The sequence below is a fragment of the Rhynchophorus ferrugineus genome, unplaced genomic scaffold, assembly GCF_030347505.1.
Source record: "Rhynchophorus ferrugineus isolate W39M unplaced genomic scaffold, kcgeb_rfMv2 rfM2, whole genome shotgun sequence".
In the NCBI taxonomy this organism is placed as follows: Eukaryota; Metazoa; Arthropoda; class Insecta; order Coleoptera; family Curculionidae; genus Rhynchophorus; species Rhynchophorus ferrugineus.
The window spans coordinates 80,331,779-80,351,640 of NW_027472581.1; the positions used below are offsets into that span (position 1 = coordinate 80,331,779).

Genomic DNA, 19,862 nt, shown 5'->3' on the forward strand with positions numbered 1-19,862 from the left:
ACATTTTAGTAGCTGATAAAATGTTTTGTTTTTACTGTAGTATGACGTAATAAAAAGTAATGATAGAGCTTTAACATGCACATACAAGGCTTTTTAGTAAATTTGTACATTTTGTTTCTTTGATTGCAGAAATAATGAAACAATAAATCTGTAACGTAATACTTTTTTGAATAATAAATGTGTATAATGTTTAACTGATAAAAAACATGTTTTAAAGATGCAAAGCAATTATCTTTTCACCTTTCATGTGTCGATGCTTTTTGAAGCAGAAATATGAGTACGGAGAGAATTGTGAAATAAAAGTGTCTAAATCATTTTAACTGTATACATGTGGCATCGCGCAACTGTTAAGACCACTGGCTATGAACTGCACTGCGTATTCTGGGAAACGCAGCCACGTGCAATATCTACATCATCAGCATCGTGGAGATAGTGGTTTGATCTCTATTGTAATAGATAAATATCTCAGTGTCGTTTTGTATCGCCGTTTAACAAGTATCCTGTTTTTTTAATAAAATAGTATTTTGAAGTAAATTAACAGTTTTTTGTGTTTTCATTCCTTTCATATTACATAATTTACATACATATGTCGCCCTAATATTGGAGTCCTTGTTATTGCTATAAGCTTTTATATACATGCTGTTCAATTTAGAATTACCAATATGACGTACCTGAATTATGTTTTAAAAGTTAAAATAATAAAGGTATTTAAAAAATTGCTTCAAATTACATTTTTCATATTCAAGAGAAATCGAGGCATTTTAACAGCACCATCACGATTACTATCATTAAACAACAGTGTAATAATGTAATGTCATATAAAAGTAGCATAAACCACCGATATAAAAAAGTTTAACAATCCGTCATTATATGATTCGTTAATTATATTTTGAATTGAAGCCTGGCATCTATAAAAGTTGAGATGTACCTAATTTTTCCCTTATATCAACGCCTCTGATTTTTCACATCTTTACGAAAAAATCCTGGTTTTAGCATATTTTCCTGACAATAATATCGAAATATATATCTAGCGCCAACTAAAGAGAAACAAACAAGGCATAAATAAAATAAATAACATTTCAATTTAGTCATGTACATTGGTTATATATGACGTTTTATTGTAAAATATAGTTTACAGTTTTTTTAAAGATTTTTCTTTTTAGCATAAGCAAATCAATGCATCACAATACGATTAGAAAAATATATATGTAGGGCAATTAGTGGACGTGAAAATTGAAAACCTTAACTAAGAGTAAAATAAATTTTTTATTAACGGATATTTATTATGTTGCCTAAAAAATCAGGTGTACCGGGAAGTCCTTACCGGTTTTTCTAATAGATCTCGCTAAGCTTAAATATACAATGTTATGATTTGACACATTTGTCGTTTTATTCTACTGACATGAAGCTTCAAATTTATAGGTGTTATATTCATAGAGAAATAGAGATTTAACTTCATAGGAAATTTTGGCGAAATGTTTCGCGACGTCCAACATGTAGGTGTCGCTACCTTTAGCACATTACTTGTTTTATTCGCTATGCTAAGAGCCGCGACGGAATCTGATTGGTTCATTTCGTTCTATAGTTTGTTTATTTTGTACGCCATTTTCAATGTACCCTATATAGAGATCAGTGTAGTTAGCTTTTTATAACGTTTATACATTAAATTATTATTTTGTTTTATTAGTATATACAAGTCGGTAGTTGAAATGCATTGTCGTTATAGGAAGTGTTGTGTGCCCGGATGCACAGATAGTGAGAAAATGCATCATGGTTTTCTGTTAAAAAAGTACCCGGCGATCTTTAAGAAATGAATAGAAAACATTAAAAATCCTAAACTGGTTGGGTTAAATATGAAACAGATTTATTGTCGTTACCATGTGAGACATTTTTCTGATACATTTAAACTTTCCTTTAAGTACTTATGAACAATTTAGTGATGGTGAAAATAATACCACGAGCCCAGAATATGTACAAATGGAAGTGGATCAAAATCAAAATTATATAGAAGGTAAATTGAAGGAGTCAGTCACATTTCTGTTCATAATTGTTACCATTAATTTCTAAAGTGTCTTACTATATTTGTGCCTATTGCCATCGTTCCAGGCCCACAACCAGGGTGTTCGTAGCAAGTATCATCGACATTTGAATAAACTCCAGAAGGTAATGTATTTGTATTCATTCAGCCAGTATCCCCCTTTCTGCTCATTCTTACTGTTAATTACTTGACTGTATAACTTCAGTCCAGATGTTCCTATAAGAGCAAAGTTTTACATTGTACAGTAGTATATATCTCAGGCTATTTAGCAAAACTTTTTAAAAAGAAATTAAGTGTGATTTTTGTTTACATAAAATTATGAATAAATCAGTAGACCCAGAAATTGAGACTGATTTTATAGAGGCAATACAATATCTCATGCCCCAGACTCTAACAAAATTGTTTTATTATACTGTCAGTAGGTCTTTGAGCTATGCCTTATTTTATTCAGCGGTTTTGTCACGTCGATAATACAACAAAATTTTTGTCAAATGTGTAAAAAAAGTAAATTTAAAACCCTTCAATTGTACATTCCATAATGATCTTTCGGATAAAGTATTAAAAGTACTAACGGAGAGATGGAAGAGATAATTTTGATTTGCAATGCACCAAAGTTTTTTGCTTATGGTTTTATATATATGTATATAATATTTATATTTTATAGATATATTTATTTTTATATTATATTTATATTTTGTAGACAAATTTACATTATAAATTTATATTTATTGTTATAGTTTATATTTATTTATTTTTAAATATTATATTTATACGTATATTTAATTGAATTTAATTTAATAATTTTATTTCAGAAAAACATTGTTTTTTATTTAAACTTCATTGGTCAATTAAACATGACGTCAAGGCTGTCACGTGCCAAATATTACTAATGAGCCAATCAAATGTCTTCACGGTAAAATATTTTTCTTACAGGTGCCTATAATAGAGATTTAAATTGACTAATCAAGTTACTTGAATGGCCCATTATGGCTCCCTCTGGATGTTGGGCAAGGCAAAACTTAGAGTCCCCTATTGAGTTGCATCTCTATTACTCTATGGTTATATTTTGCGAAAAGAACGTCATACCTCTTTGAAAATGCCAAGTTTCGTGCCTGAAAACGTGCACTATTACTTATTTAATCAAAAGAAAAAAGGCGCTGAAAGTCATCGTTTGCTGGTAGAAACTTACGGTGGGCATTCTCGAACCTTAAAAACGTGTGAGGCGTGGTTTTGAAAATTCAAAGAAATGAATGAAATGAAAATGCAAGACAAAGAAAAAAAGTCCCCACTCAAACTCAAAAACAATCGACCGATTGCGAGCACTGGCGAAAATAAAAAGATATGTGCCACGATAATTGACAGGAAAATGGAAAATCGAAAAATCGTCTGTGAAATGCTGCTTCAGAGAAATTATCGGAAATCATTTCTGTATCAAATAGTGACGGGTGATGAATAGTGGATTTATTTTGAAAACCCTAAGCGCAAAAAATCATGGTTATCACCTGGCGAAGCCGGTCGATCGTCTCCAAGGCCAAATCGTTTTTGTCACACGACAATGCTCTGTATTTAGCGGGACCAGAGTGGCGTGGTGTTTGACGAAATGTTGGAACCTGGTGAAACAGTTAATAGTGAACGCTACTAACAATAAATGATCAATTTGAATCATGCATTCATCGAGAAACGTCCAGAAAGGGCCCGAAGACACGGTAAAATGATTTGACATCACGATAACGCATCGTCTCGTAAAGCAAAACCTGTCAAGGAAGTGTTGAAAGCATATTATCGCACCCGCCGTACTCTCAAGACCTTACCACGTCCGACTATCAACTTTTCGAATCAATGGGACACGCGCTTGCAGTGCATCACTTTCCCAATTTCGAAGAAGTTAGAAAATGGCTGGATGAATGATTTTGCAACAAGGACAGCCGTTTTTTTGGGATGGCATCCATAAATTTTCTGAGAGCTGCGCAAGATGTATAGAATCAAAAGATCAAAACTTTAAATAAATTAATTTTTCACTTTTTTGAAAATTGCGTAGTTTTTTTTCGAAAAAATAACCGGTAATGACTTTCCGGTACACCTGGTAGCTTAAAATAATATACATATAGGCTTTTAATTGAGGTAGTGAGAAGTTCAATCTGTTTCTGCAATAAGCCACAATGTTGTCCATCTTTTAAATTGTTTGTTATTGTATCTTTTTAATTAGAGAACTTCAATGCCTCTACATTAATGTATTCCTAAGACGGGGGATGTTGTATTGAACTTCACTTGCTGTTGTCCTATTCCACTCACCGCCAATGCTAGCTCGTTTATATGTTGGTCAAGTCTCCTCTGATTCTCTGCGCTATAATGTATTATTTCCTGTTTTGGTATCCGCACACCAAGTTCCGGTTACATATAATCGTTGCTCCTGCTTTGATGAATATTGAGCGGGTTTCTTAAAACCTTGCACTGAAAGCATTCTAATAGTTATATTTTTCAATTTATTGATGTAACATCATGTTAGACAAATAGATAAACACATTAGAACCAAAATAAAACAACTCTACTGGTTAATTGGAAGATACTCCCAACTTGATCTAAAACCGAAAAGATTGATTTATAAGACAATTATAAAGCCAATTTGGACCTATGGGTACAAATATGAGGTCGCACTAAAAATTCCAATCAACTAGTCATCCAACGTTGTCAAAACAAGGTTCTTCGATTGACTACCAATGCTTATCGATACGTAACCAACGAAGAACTGGAAATCAAGTGGATTTGCGAAGTTATCCAAGATTTCGCCTTGAAACACGAGAGAAGATTACTAAATCATACTAACGTGGAAGTAATACAACTGCTAGACAGCGCGACGGATTTCAGAAGATTGAAGCAAACCAAACCATACGAACTTAGCATAAACTATAGCTATAAGTTATTATAATTTTATAATTGAGGAATACATATTGATGTATTCTCTCGTCACTCGTCTTGCTTGTGTAAAGAAATGTAGTAATAAATTAATTTATAATTAAGATTGTACTAAGCGTATCTAATAAAGATGTTATATAAAAAGAATTTATTGCTGTGTCCCATAATTGAATGTCGTATATGCAGATCGACCATGGATCATTTTGTTGTCATTGCTTAAAGGAAGTATCGACCTGTTAACCAATTCACACTAACGGAGCCTGTTGTCAAGTTGTTTACGTTTAGTCCAGATGTACCGATGCCAAATTAACCTACGATCCAAAATAAACGAAACAAGACAAAATTAATGTCAAATATGGTATATTCACATATTGACGTATTTCCTCTCATTTGGTTTGTTTTCACACCACCTGTGAGCTCAAATGTATCTTGTAGATAAATTTTGATAATTTTGTAGATATTGTCATCTAAAATATATTATCATTTTTATTCATATTTTTATTTTAATTACAATTTTCAATGAATATTGTACTAGTAATGTATAGTTTTACTAACAAATATTTCTGGAATGAATTTACATATTTATATGCATAATTTATTATTACCAATAAATATACAAATAGATACTCTATCACAAATAAATGACTAGAGTTTTTTTTAAATAAATTTTATCAAATATTTACATCATTTATAACAAATTAGCATAGATTATATATATGCGCATGCGTAGAACGAACCACTCAAAGACTACATTTTGCATGTTTCTTTCCAGTCCGCCAAATGCTAGACGTAATAGCGCCATCTATTAATGGAATTTTAAATGTTGCTAATGGTTCATATATAACTAAAACTATTTTCATTGTGCGACTCTCTAATTATTAATGGCGCCGCCTAATTATAGCATTTTAAAGAGACTTCCATGGTTATTAATGTTTCGAATTAACTTGAAAACTATCGGGACAACATATTTTCGTCTTGTTTAAGCTAACGATTTAACGCCGCTTAAATCGGAACCGTTTAATGCTCTTCTCGTGGGCCGGTAATGGTCGGAGCGTAAACGGCCAATTTGTCGTTCTTTTTCCTCGTTGAGCCATTTTTAAATATAGTACGTGAACCGAACCGCCTACGACGTGACGCGATTCATGAATGGTACCAGCGGCCGCGAGATCCAGTCATTTGACCTGACCTTGTTCCCCAATCAATTGGCTCTAGTCAATTAGGCGGCCTAGCGTACTAGTCGTCGAGTGATAATTTTGGAATATTTTTTTTCTCGATTGATGACACGGACACGTGACGCTGAAATGCGCCGTTGTTGTATCATGTCAGTTTCTTCTGGAGAACTATCGACAATCTAGTTGGGAACTGTCGACTGTTTAATAATTGACTACTTTTTACTATCGACTGTTTCAGTCGTGTACTTTCAATTACTATTTTCGAACCTACTAGCTTCATTCGACTGATTTTTGACATATCGTCATCAATCCTTATTGGGATATTGACGTGTTAAGTTCGCACATCCTCCTTAACATTTTCGGTCATCACTGAATACATTGTGTCCTTGACATTATTAGCTCTGTAATCGACAGTATTGAATTATTGGTTAATACTGCATTTTTTCACCAATTTCCTGAATCAAGTCAGTATGTTAATGTATAAATAATTTATAATAATGAACAATTTTAACGTATAAACTGTGATTTGTTTGTGAAAAATGTATTATATCACTTTCCAAGATACACCACTCTAACTTAGATTATAGATCCTCTTTTGAAAAAATATTGTTGGTATGAATTGGATTATTCGAAGAAATAAATTATAAATAAAGTATGTAATGAAATCCGAATAAATGATCTAGGTTTATGGAAATTCCGATTTATCCAATAGTATTTTCTTTAAATTACTTAAAATGTTCCTTAACACATTCACTTCATTGAGTTACTCAGTTACTTGTTTAATGGATTTCTATGTATCTTGGACGTTATTCTTTACACTTTTCAGTTTTCTCAGCTGTTTTTCTTGTTGAATGATTCCATTTTAAATTCTTACTTGTCTATTCGCCTTTTTAACTGTGAAAGTTATAACTTTCTTCACTTTGCTGTTAATTTACGTGAAAAATGAATAACAAAAGTTCCATCGAATGTTTAATCCGCTTACCGAATCATCGAAAATGATATGATTGGAAATAACATTTTACATACTCCGAGTAGACGTTTCTCTTAGCCAATCCAAAATTGTATTTCCATCTAGAAAAATTTCAATTAGTGCAAGCTTTATAGGAAAATGTTCTTTTCGGTGACGAAGTCTATTTTCATTTAAAAAATAATTGGTGCATTTTATACTTTCAGTTAATAAAGCGTGTAAAAAAATAGCTGTAAAACATTTGGAGGATATTTAATACAAAAAATAAAACCTGTTCAAAATTAAAACGTTTTGTTAAAGAACTAGTTCCAATACAACTTTTGTATTTTCTTTTGTTATATTTGAAAGTTTCCTTTATACCAAATAGGGTTTATATGAACTGGATATACTGCTTAACGTAGGCTCCCAACCACGGTTCTCGGCATTGAGCCTACCGACTGACGAGTGACTTCCCCATAAGACGACTATCGGACTATCCTTGGCCACTGCACAACTTAAATAATATTTATAACATTTTAAAGTTTTTCACTGAATATACTGTACACTAGGGGCGTCAGCCATCGAAATTTTTTTTTACAATATACATATTGATATTTTAAAAATCTTTACAATTAAGTTCCAAAATATAAAAAACCTTCAAAATTAAGTACCAAAATACCCCAAGCCTTGCCAGAATTGTCAAAATTCAACAGTTGTCTAACCACTGTACGTACATTGTTGTTTTTTTTATGAACTTAATTTCTCTATCATTGAACGAATAATCTAACTTGATATACATCCTTGATTTTTTTAATTACTGGCTGTCTTTTATCTTCATCAAGATAGTGATACTAACACATGGTGATGAAGGTTGAGATAGTCATCACAAAGACCGGCAAAAAATCGACCTATGATCGCCTCCTAACCGAATCGATACTAGTTAGGTCATCAAGCGACATTCACTGGTAACAAAACAGCCGCAATTCCTCTTTGGCAGGCGGACAGACCGACGCCGCCAGCCAGGACACCAGGACTATCGATCCGCGCGCTCTCCCCACCACCGCCTCCGTCGCTGCCGACCTGCTGGCGTTCTCCGTCTCGTTCCCACTCGTGCGTCGGTTCCGCGTCCGCTCTCGGTCAGTTTCAGCGAGACACACTTTCTGGTTCCACAGTCATCACGGAATCCCCCCATTGTCTGGAGGGAGATCTCGCCGTTTCCTCCAGCTGATTGTTCGTCGACTCACCCTCATCTTCGCCGGCATGTAATTTTAAGGTGATTTTAATTAAGCCAGTGCGTGTGTTCTTATCATATCAGCCTCTCTGCCAAAGCCATGATCGTTACTGTCGGCACCGGACGGTTCGATTGACGCGTCCCCGTATCGTTTTGTATGCCGTGACGATCCACGGTTCGAGTACCTGCTAAATCACCTTTTCTTCACGGTGATTTCTTTCAGGTCATTGTTTTTTATTCGATGAACTAAATCACTTTTTTTTATTATTGCGGTGATGATTGGTATTCAACTCCGGAATAGTGCGTATGACTTTGCTTGGGTCTAGTTGAGTAATCAGGATTAGTTTTTTTCTCGATTTTAATGATTTTCTCGGTTTGATGAAAGAAACACTTTCTAGAGTTAGAATCCCCATTATCAATATTAATTTTATTTCTTAAATTAGTTAGCTTTTTTTTAAAGTACTTGTTGAAATCATTGACAACACTTCAGAGGCGTATGAAATGTTGAAAGAATTAGTTGCAGTTTTGAACCTTTTCGGACAAATAGCGCTGTCAATTTTGGGATTTAAAGTTGCAAGGACACATATACTAGTATAGACGCCGTCCTAAAGGATTGATTATGTGGTGTGCCTTCCATCACGTGATTTAAGTCATTTTCCTTTGGGATGATGATTGGTGTTCGAAATACTGCATGTGATTTTGTTGGTACAGCCGCTCAATTAAAATTAGTTTTTTCTGAATTGATCTGATTAATTGCGTTTATTTCTAGTGTATAGAATATTTATTAGTTTATTCTTAAAGTGCTTGTTGAAACCCTTAAAAACACTGTCTAAATTGACGTTGACAGAAAAAATATGGTTGCTGGTGAACCTTTGCGAATGCGAATCTTAGACTTTATGTACATAAATAGCACTGTCAGCTTTGGGATTTGAATGGGTGACTATTTGATGTACTTTTAAGCATTATGTCAATAACATTACGGTAGATTTATACCTGCTAAGTAATTTGTTATCGGTATTTGACGATCTGGATTTGGGTCAGCTGCATTGCTGATTTGGGCGCATTGAGTCATACTAGTCGCGAAATGATCGATCATTATGAACTAGGACCGGAAAATTGTGATATAAGCCATTGCGGAGACTTCTATTGGCCAGTGTTTCTATTTGATGCCATTTGCCTACTTTGATGAAGATATGTCAAAAGCTGGTGTTCGCCTCATCAACAATTAATGCAAAAATCCATCAAAATATTTAGGAAATAGAGTCATAAACCACTGTGGCAATACTCCAAATTGGGTTAAATATAATAAAGGTCCGAATACCGAAGTAAATATGCGATGTTATATTGGTCAATTTTTTTTATATTTCATACTGCTGTACATTTCATTGTTGTCCTGTATATTCTTTGATGTTCTAGATATTATGTGATGATTCGAAATAAAATTATATTAACAGTTTAGATACTTTCAATTCCAATAAAATGTTTAAGGTCGTGAATACTTCTAATGAATGTTATATTTAATGTTATATTCTCGCATTATTAGGGCTTCTTTAATATATTATTTTAATTAAATCCACCCAATATAAGCTTTGGGTCCAATGTTCAACTTGCAGGCTTTCTTCGTAATATTTCACGTTACTATGTATTTCTTTGTTGCCTGTTTTGTCGGTGCACCAGTTTTGTGATGACGTGGACATTAGAATGCACAATTTTAATTTAAATTCCCTGAATTCCAACTAAAAAACTTTTAAGGTTATGGTAATTTCTAGATAACAATAATATTGATTTTATTCGAAGGAATATCTGTTTCATGGGGTCAAAATATGATGCCATATTTATTTTGTATGCGTATGATTTTAATTTTATTGGCTTAACAACATTATTTTGTATTCATTTTGTAGAAATTTTACTTAGCTCTTAGCTAATATTAATGTCTTATTGTAGCACTATTGTATCTTTATTAATTACATTTTTCATTTAAATATAATTTTTGTATTGTTTATTATTCCAATGCGAATAAATGGCAAAAGAAAGATAATTTCGAGAATATTATATATAAATATATTATCGAAAACTGAACCCAATTAAACAATCTATATCAAGTAAGCTTTAATTATTTTTTCCTTATTTCTTATATTTTTTTAACACAGAAGGTAAACTATAATTATAAAAAATATAAACAATTTTTGGAGAAAAGTGATTCTAAAATGTTTATTACATTGGCAGATGTATTTTGGCGATGCAAGAAAATATTTTAGGTTTTTCTCTAAGTTTCCACAGAAACTTGATATATATATCGATCGAATAATTGTTGTATGACGAATATAGCTTGTGGGGGGGTGTCTCGCGGGTGTGGTGCTATAATAAAAAAAGTCCTTTTGGCTGGCGGAGCGAGAATGCCAATGAAAATCGGGACAACAGACTTGGCGGTCAAAGCGGCGCCGGTATGTCCATCACGCAATATAGATCCCTGTAAATGTCTGCGAGAGCGACGATATAATATAGCTATGTTGAAAACGAGGAGGCTTTGAAAGTTTTGGTTCGCTGTTTCTTGGCAGTTATTACAGGAAATAACGTTTGTTTGTTTCTGCGCATTTCTGAAAAGTTTTTTTTCATTATATAGGATCCTTCGCCATAATAACACAATTTTTACGTTTAACATAAATTCAATAATCTTAACGATTGTCATGTTACGAATTTAAAATGCTGGTTTGATTAAAGCTGGTTGATAGTCATAATCGAATGATTTTAAAGGCATTTTTATTATCTGTCTTTTATTGTCTTTTCATTTTAATTTATATTGTAGTTGGAATGTTTATAAAAAATAGAGATACTCCTTATATAGACTATGTGGCGTCGCTTGAAACAACTATTGATCACAACAGGCAATATCTAGTGATTCAGCAGGTGCAATATAAGTCATTTAAAGGTTTATCTGTAAGTTTCTACGGATTTTAATATGTGGCTTAGTGTACGTATTAGGATCACTCTGTCACTTGTATACCAACTGTTTTTTTCTCAATGGTCAAAATTTGGTTGCATTTGAGTATCCAGTTTCTTATCTTGAAAGAGTTCCGACTAACCTAGTGAACTACAAATTAATTTATTACTATTGTTCTGTTCTACTTCATCAATATACAAGACGAGTGGGGGATAACTAGGTCAGTTTGTATTTCCCAAATTAAAATTAGACTGCTTAAGCTAAAATTAAGACTAAACCCAGATCAAACAGTGTTTGTGGTTTGGTCAGCTTCTGATTTCCAGTGCGTTGTCCAGTAGTTGAATTGTTTGCTGTGATTTAGTAATCTTATTTCACGTTTTAAGGCGAAATCTTGGGTCACTTCGTAGAACTATTTAATTACGAGGTCATCTTCGTTGGTTACGTAGTGATACACATTGGTGCTAATTAATCGAGGAACTAGTCTGATTTGATGTTTTTGTCCAACCTCATATTTACACCCCATAATTTCAGATATGCTTTATAATTGACAGATTGGAAAGTTAAACTAAGCAAAAAAAGTTTTAAAATGGTGTTTGTTGGTACATAAATTAACATATTTGTATTTCTATTATATTTTAAAAAATGTAGAAAGTAATAAAAAATAAACCTAGTTTAGAATTCTAACTGAATATGGTTACAAAAAGTGCCGATGCAATATGGTATCTTAAGACAGCTGTTATAAATCCTTCAAAATTAATTCTGGATCCATATATTTGGCGTTACTAAGAATCTATATTAAGACAAAAATTAATTAAAATAGTTCAATGATCCATGTTTATTGAAATTCAATAGTTTCAGTTCAGAAATTCAATCTTTTTTAATTTCAAACTAGAGGATTGAACATTAAACTTATTTTTTAACAGTTTATTTGTGAATTAACTCGGCAGATGACGCCACCCACAAGCAATTAATCAAGGGGAATGTCAGCCGCTTGACATATATTCCGTTCTGTTCCGGAAATTTATGATAAAGTGCTCTGGTAATTAGTTTCAGTGTTTTTTTTATGCAATCGCTCAAATTTCGTAACAATTCAACAAAGAAGACGTTGAAAATGCTCGAGGTATATCGATCGGTTGTTGTTTGACCTCCGACATCCTTATTTTTAGTTTTCTGGGTATAAATATAAATAAAAATGATAGAGGACCCGCTCTGGCATCGTCAATGAACACGATACGGTAAATTTGGCGTAGGAGTTGGGAATTTGAGCGCCCCTCTCGTATCCCCGCTCTGCGGATTAAAAAAAACAGACGAGCGTCGCCTTCGACTATTGGAACATGTAGATGCGACGTTCGCCTCTGTTTATGTAGCCTGAGAACATCGACCTTGATGGAGAAATTATTTTTTGCCTTTATTTACATTTGATGGGCGCTTTATATAAATATTATTGTTTCGGATGTCCTTGCAGTCTAAAAATCAAAATAGATTTTCGTGAAGATGTTGTTCTAATGTATTCGAAAGATTTTAATATGCTTTATAATTAATATGATTGTCTTGCATCGTTCGTGTCTTACATAACAACAATTTCGATTCAAAATTATCTCAAGCAAACGTTCGAAAATTTAACATGGTTCTTGTACTTGTTTCAGATCGCCAGCTTAGCTGGTAAGAAAAAATGACGACGGATATAAGCATAGTAAGGTGGGACCCCACCTTACAACAACAGATAGAAGAAGATTATGAATATGATGGAGGAAATTCGTCTTCCAGGCTTTTCGAAAGGTCGAGGATAAAAGCCCTAGCAGGTAAAAACTTCCTTTTAAGCCAATTATGAATTGTACATATGTATTCTTGACGCTAATTGATGTATTTATGTAGTTGAGAGAATGTTGAATTAACGGTTCAGTTAGAAATGTTAATACTATAGTATTTTTCATTAATATATTCATTTAATGGGTGTGATACTGAGTTATAAAGGGTTTTTTCGTTTAAAATAGCTTTATTAAATGTAATTATTAGTTATTTTGAAAAAATATTTCTAATATTGCGTTTAAAATACCTTGTTACTAAAATCTAATACAAAACCGTATAATCATTTACGACAAACGATATTCAAGAGCTAGTGCTATGAAAATTATATGACTCTGACTTAAGAGATAAGCCTATTATTAAATTATTTTACCACATTATGATTCAGTTGATTACAAAACAATTCAATCTTGACAAAAAACTCAACAAGTGCAATCATTCACAGTATTTAGTTGATATAACATCATGTTATTTTGTTTCCTGTTTCCTATTTCGAAAGCTTAAATAAAACTTTTGTTAAAGTTGTGAGCTACAGTGGATAGACAAAATAATATGAACACGAAGATAAGGAATAGTGGGCGAATCCCAAAGTTAAATGCCAGAGACCGACGAACATTAAGGATTGTGGGTAAAACTACCGCGGCAAAAGTAACAACAGAACTCAGCAGTCTCTCGAGTATTGCTGTTTTGGCAAAAACAGTGCGGAGGAAGCTCAAGTTTACGAGTGAAATAGTGGTCCTCTCATTCACATCACTGGCCGGATTACTGTGGTTGAATATCTGCACTTCTCCATAGACATTGCATATTTCTCATGCGTATTGCTGCCAAACAGTATCTTATTCCAAAGTGGCAATGCTATAGGTACACACAACTCAAAAGGGGCCAGTTTTGGTTTGAGAAACATCAGAATATCATCAAATATCTCCCCCAAGTTAGCACAACTGCCAGAGCTCAACATAATTGAACCGTTATGAGCGAGTTTCAGAACAGAAAGTGATAATTAGATTTCCATCTCCAACGTCATTGAATGGTAGAACATTCCGTTGCAAACTATTATTAATACACTCTACGATATATCCTTCGAAGAACTGCAGTTGGTTTAAAAGCAAATGGTGTCTCAGTACTTTATTAATAAATAAATATTGTATATATGTCAGGTATTCATGTTATTTTGTCCACTCCCTGTTTATCTTAACCCATGTCACACCTTCATTAATTATTTGATTAATAACGTAATATTTAGTTTGGAGTTTTCATGGAGAAGTAGACATATTTTAAATGCATTGGTCATAATTGATTCTTGGAGTTTTTATTGTATGAAATGTGTGATTATCAGCTAAACTTACAGAGGTTGTATCGATAGAGATTAATTAATCTTCTTGATAAAAAGCATCGTATCGATAGTGACGTCAAGAAGCCAAATCGTCCATTTAATAGACATGGCAACCAAGATTTGAAGACGAGCAACGCTTATATTTGTAGCAGCTTGTAATGGATTGCTTGCCCTAAAGCTGAAGCATCAGAATAGTAGCTATAAGTGCGTGATTTCTAGGATTTTATCACATGCCAAACCTTTAATCTAGATATCTGAGAATGTTTGATAATACTGTGTGCAGTACCCTTTATTTAAAATTGATAAATGTTTATCAGAACTATTTATCTATTCATTTTATCTCTTACGTTTGCATAACTTAGATCTACGATGACATAAATTTCTTTCCTTCAAGAAGGTATAAATCACTTTTTTATATTCTTCATATTTGGTATGGTGTTATCAAGCTTGTACAGTTTTCTCTTTGATGTTTATTCAACATTTATTTAATTCTCTCTGCTCTAACTCAGGAACAATGTAGACTGATAACCAAAGTTTGCCTTGTCATAGACTTTCAATTGACTATAGGGTTACTTTAAGACAGAAATATCCATTGTTTGGTGGTGCCATATGCTGATGAATCGCTTTTCCGGTGGGTATGACTCTTGTAAAATTCTATTTAGCATCATTTACGAGAGATGCCATCACCATCATTGAGACCAGCACGTCTATGATTTTTGATCTGTTCAAATGACTGATATTCGTCCATTGGTATTTGTTAGTTTTCACGTTTTCACTTCCATTTTTCATTAATCGAGTGATAATGTTTCTTACTGTTGTTTACTGAGGAATGATGAGTTTTTTTTTTATTTCATACTCAGAAATTCCTTTTTTAATAAAATAACGTATTTACTTTATTAAGTAAATGTTACATTATTCTATTTTTTTTTTGTTTTCTAAGTCTGCCTAAAAATATTTACTTTTAGTATTACTCGAACTTATGATTCAATAATATAACGCTATCGATTATAAACTATCTGTTATTTTTATTAATTGTTGTAGATTAAATAAATAGCGAATATTCTCATCTATATTGAAGTTATTTTAATTAATATAAAAATAGTTTAGAAATACAATGCTGCTACTGAACTGGATTGTGTTCCAGTTGATGTGAAATGATGTTCTAAACAGCTAAGATAGTTTCATTTCAAGCGTTTAAATAATTAGACGAGGAACCAAAAGTTGATGAATCAACAACTGGAAACCAACCGAACAACCAGCCAGGCATAAGGTAATCCTCTTAATTCGGTGATTTAACGTATTATCTTTAACTGTCTTCCATTTTAATTTCTATTCTATTTGGAATCTTTATAAAAATAGAGGCATTGCTTACATAGAATATATGGCGTCGTTCGAAACAATTCTTGATCAGCAACGTCTGGTTAAAAACGTTTATCTGTAAGTTTTCACCGATTCCAATATGTAGTTTGTTATATTTATCAAAATCATTTTTGTCATTTGTACCCACCTTCGACCCTCCGATATGCTTGCGTTGTCTTGATGAAGAATGATCTTTCGTTACCGCTTCATTTTTTCATATTTCACGAAGCACTTCTGGTAAACAAATGGCGAAGAAACTTTAATCGGATTTGGCTGATCTTGGAAGACCCATACAGTGGATTGCTGTTTTGTTTAGATCCATAGATTCAAGATTAGTCAACTGTGTAGATATTATAAACAGGTTTTAATGCATGACGATTGATTTCTTGACCATTTCTTTACATCAATTGACACGAGCATATTTTTGAGCTTTTGTTAAAATGATCCTGGATTCAGTGTGAACATTTTTTTTCCACAACTAAATATTCATGCAATATTATATTGATGCTAGTCATACTAAAATCTATATAATACTTCTTACATATCTCACGATAAATAACAATGTAATTTTGGGGTTGTTATGGCTCGATGAATGGAGGTAAGATGAAATAAAATAGTTTTGATTACATGAGATTACTTGAATTGTTGTTGTAATAGTGTTACCTGAACGGGGTCAGTGGCTCAATGATACCCAAGTACCCTTTAACGATGTCCGGAATCAACGTCTCGGGGTTGCCAGATCTTCGTTATCGTTTACTGGTCGTTGTTGCTGACACCCCGCACGTTTGCAACATCTGGGATAATATTTTTAGGTATTTTGTAGACTGTTATTCTAAGATGTAAAATTCGATATACCAACGTTTCAAGGCCAGCCAAAGATGAGGCTTCACCGCCAAAAATCAAAGTTAGTTGAGGGATACAGTCTTGTCTTGAGAATCCACGTCAAATGAGGAAGGTTATGGTTATAAAGGTGAAACATTCAGTTGGAAATGTCAAATGGAATCTCATAATGTAACCAATAAATATTTTCTGAACCGCAAGTAATTCCTTACCTTAATATATCTGTTTTTTTTCCTGATTTCACGAATTGTTTGTACAATATCATTATAAAGGATATCAGTAGCAAATATTTGCCTTATAATTCAGACCTGACCATAAACAGAATCGTTTATCTACAATACGATATTTCATTTTAAGCGATTCTGTGATAAGGGTTGATTGAAAAGGCTTCGGGAGTTTTTGTAACTCCGCAAACATCGTTAACTCATTAGATCCGGGTATTGTTTAAATGTTATTTACCGGGTCTTTTTTCGTAAACTCTCACAACGGTGATCCCACTACAATCTCATTATCAGTTGTAAAACCAGACTTTATCGCAAACCAAAACACTTCCTGCCTCAGTCGTGTTTTGGAACGTTTGCCAGCCTATTGTCGACCATCCATACCGCGTTAGTTTGGAGCAGTGAGTTCGGGAACAGTGTCCTCCACATCGATATTCACCTACTTCGCGTCGAGAATCGAACGAAAATGGAAATAGTGGAAAGGAAACTGTTGGATACCGGCGATGACTACCGTTATTTCGACAAGTTCGTTTTAGAACTGAGAGGTGTGTATTCTAGTTAATGTCGCTCTCGAATTAATAAAAAAATTCTTATCAGTTGCGAAGGTCAAATTTGCCGGAGAAATATTTCAGTGGTAGAGCGGAAGGAGGGGGGTTCTTATCGCTCGTATAGCGCGAATTAATGTTTTAGATGTAGGAATTTTAAAATAACGTAAATTGATTTTGCTCATCAAGTAATTTCATATCGGTATTATCGACATTTTCGATTCAGCGATCCATTTTTAAAGTATCTGATGGGAATTTAGCCTAAAGAAAAACAAAATAATCAAGATCAAAAGAGCCCAAGAACTGATAGATACAGTGCACAGCGTAGTGCAAAATCTTACTCAGGTATTCCCAAAAGCACTTGAAGAGAAAACCAAAACGTCAGCATGTTAAAAGTCTACCTCTTTCTGCCGAACCCTGCACTGTGCAGATAGAATATGCGTTATTGATTGAAACAAGCGATAGCTAAAGAAAGTGAATATAGTGGATAAGGTTCTGTTAGGTGATTGCATGTAATCTTCGCTTCGTTTTTCACTTTAAAAGGGAATTTATTGAGAATTATTGGTACAGTATATATTACTCAAAATATTTGCCATCATTTTCTGCAATGTTTTCCCATTTTTCTAGCAATATGGCGATACCATATCGGAAGAATGATGATTTGGCAACAATCCATTTTCACGCTTCCTCAGTATTTCGAAATTGTGTGCCTAGTGACTAGGGAGAAATTCCTATCTGATTTGCAACAGCGTATTCTTCACAACTTTTGTAATATATGACCGAACGCTGTTATATAAGGTGGCTTTGTTACACTGTTTCTAGTCTTTTTGCAACAATGTGTGGTTGAACTTGTGCAATTGACGTCGATAAACATCTATAGTATCGGTTTCAAGTAACCCCCGACTTTTTGAGGACACAGAAAGTCACAGAAAACAGATATGGCATTTTCATTCAATTTGTATGGTAGCCATTTACTCTCCTTTTGGACCTTTACACATCCCATGGGCACAGTGGACATCCCATTCATCAACTACTAAGGTGTCTGACAGTTATTTGATAATATGAGCTGGCTTTTCGTCCAAGACTTTTGTTATTATTTTCTTTTTTGACTCTCAAGGTCGTTTGTTGTAATTCACATCAAAACTGCCACTTTTAAATCGTTGAATCAAAACCGACATTTGGTTTATAACGGAGAGCTTCGGTAGCAGATTTCTTCGAATGAAACAGACAAATCTAATGAATGTCTAAAATGCAATTTTGGGCGTCTATGTTTAGCGTCTCTATACACTGAATTACTTAATAAACTAAATGGAAGACTGTAGAGAATTTAAACTTAGTGTTAGAGAATTAGTTTATGTTATTTATATTGATATTTCGCATGTTCAATAGATATCAGTGATGAGTGATGATATCAAAGTAGATGCAAGCACCTAATAGAAAGTTTATATTAATTTCGGGGAAATGTCGTTGTCAAGATAGTCCTCTTTCCGACTTTCTGGAATTTTAGTCGTAAGATATTTAATTTGGAAAGGCTTTTTTTGTTTATCATCATCATTTTCATCAAAGCATCTTCATATAAATGAGAGCGTTGTTCAACCATGTTGAAAGTTATAACTCATACCATATTTTATCGTTGAATATATTTACCATTATTTTAAATAATACTAATTTTCCGTAAATAGTATGTTGTTAGTTGGTAATTTGACATCTTCTTAAACTAAAAACATTTCAATCAAGTAATATATAATAATAAAAAATAAATCATAAAAACGAAACGTTGACGCGAATATCTCAAAATTCACAGTCTTAGTACAATCTGGAGGAGTTTCACTCAATTTAGAAACATGTGACTAACGTTGGGCAAAACAACTTTGCTTGATTTCCGGACATATTCAGTGGTTTTTAATAGGTCATAAAACTGTATAAATTCCTGACCCACCAAGCAGTTAATCTTTTTGTTAGTAACTTTCGCTTTCACTGTTTGTTTTTCCTTTTCATTTACTTGAAGAAAATTATTTTTAAAATTTATTTCGACTTTCGAAACTAACTTCGATTTTCCTTCTTTCTGCATCAGTCCGATTTCATCAAATCTCAACTAATACTATATTTAAATTGTTGTAGGCTTTTCTTGTATGTATGACTATCTTCCTAAATTTAGTAATATGTCCATATAAAAATCAACACAATTTTTTCACTATAAGTATACAAGCAAACAATAATTTTTGGTGGCACTTTACTTTTTATATTTACATATAAAAATATTAACTTACTTAACAACATCGTATTTTAACGGAAGAGTGTTTCTATATATTTTCTATTATACTTTTATTGCAAAGTTACAGCAGAGGCTTGGAATCGAAGCGTTTTAATTGCACTTATAATTCGCTACAGTTATCATGGCAACTGTTATATTTGAATGTTAAATAGAACAATGTTTTTTTTTCTCGGTAAATAAACGTTATCACGGATACTTTTATTTACTCCTTTAATAATTAATATGCGTGGCATACAGTAGCA

General features: G+C 33.1%; 1 protein-coding gene across 11 annotated transcripts in view; it reads left to right on the top strand.

Annotated features, from left to right (window-relative positions):
• Positions 1-19,862, top strand: part of beta-Spec (spectrin beta chain) — a 53,117-nt gene that overhangs the window by 10,704 nt on the left and 22,551 nt on the right. For 9 of the 11 annotated variants that reach the window (XM_076396422.1, XM_076396417.1, XM_076396421.1 and 6 more), the window contains exon 2: positions 12,888-13,043. In XM_076396422.1, coding sequence (XP_076252537.1) covers positions 12,914-13,043 — 130 coding nt within the window. In that variant the 5' untranslated portion in view covers positions 12,888-12,913. Of the gene's footprint in view, positions 1-8,214; positions 8,343-12,887; positions 13,044-17,078; positions 17,346-19,862 lie in introns of those variants that run through there. The other 2 variants (XM_076396419.1, XM_076396424.1) reach the window with 2 other exon arrangements.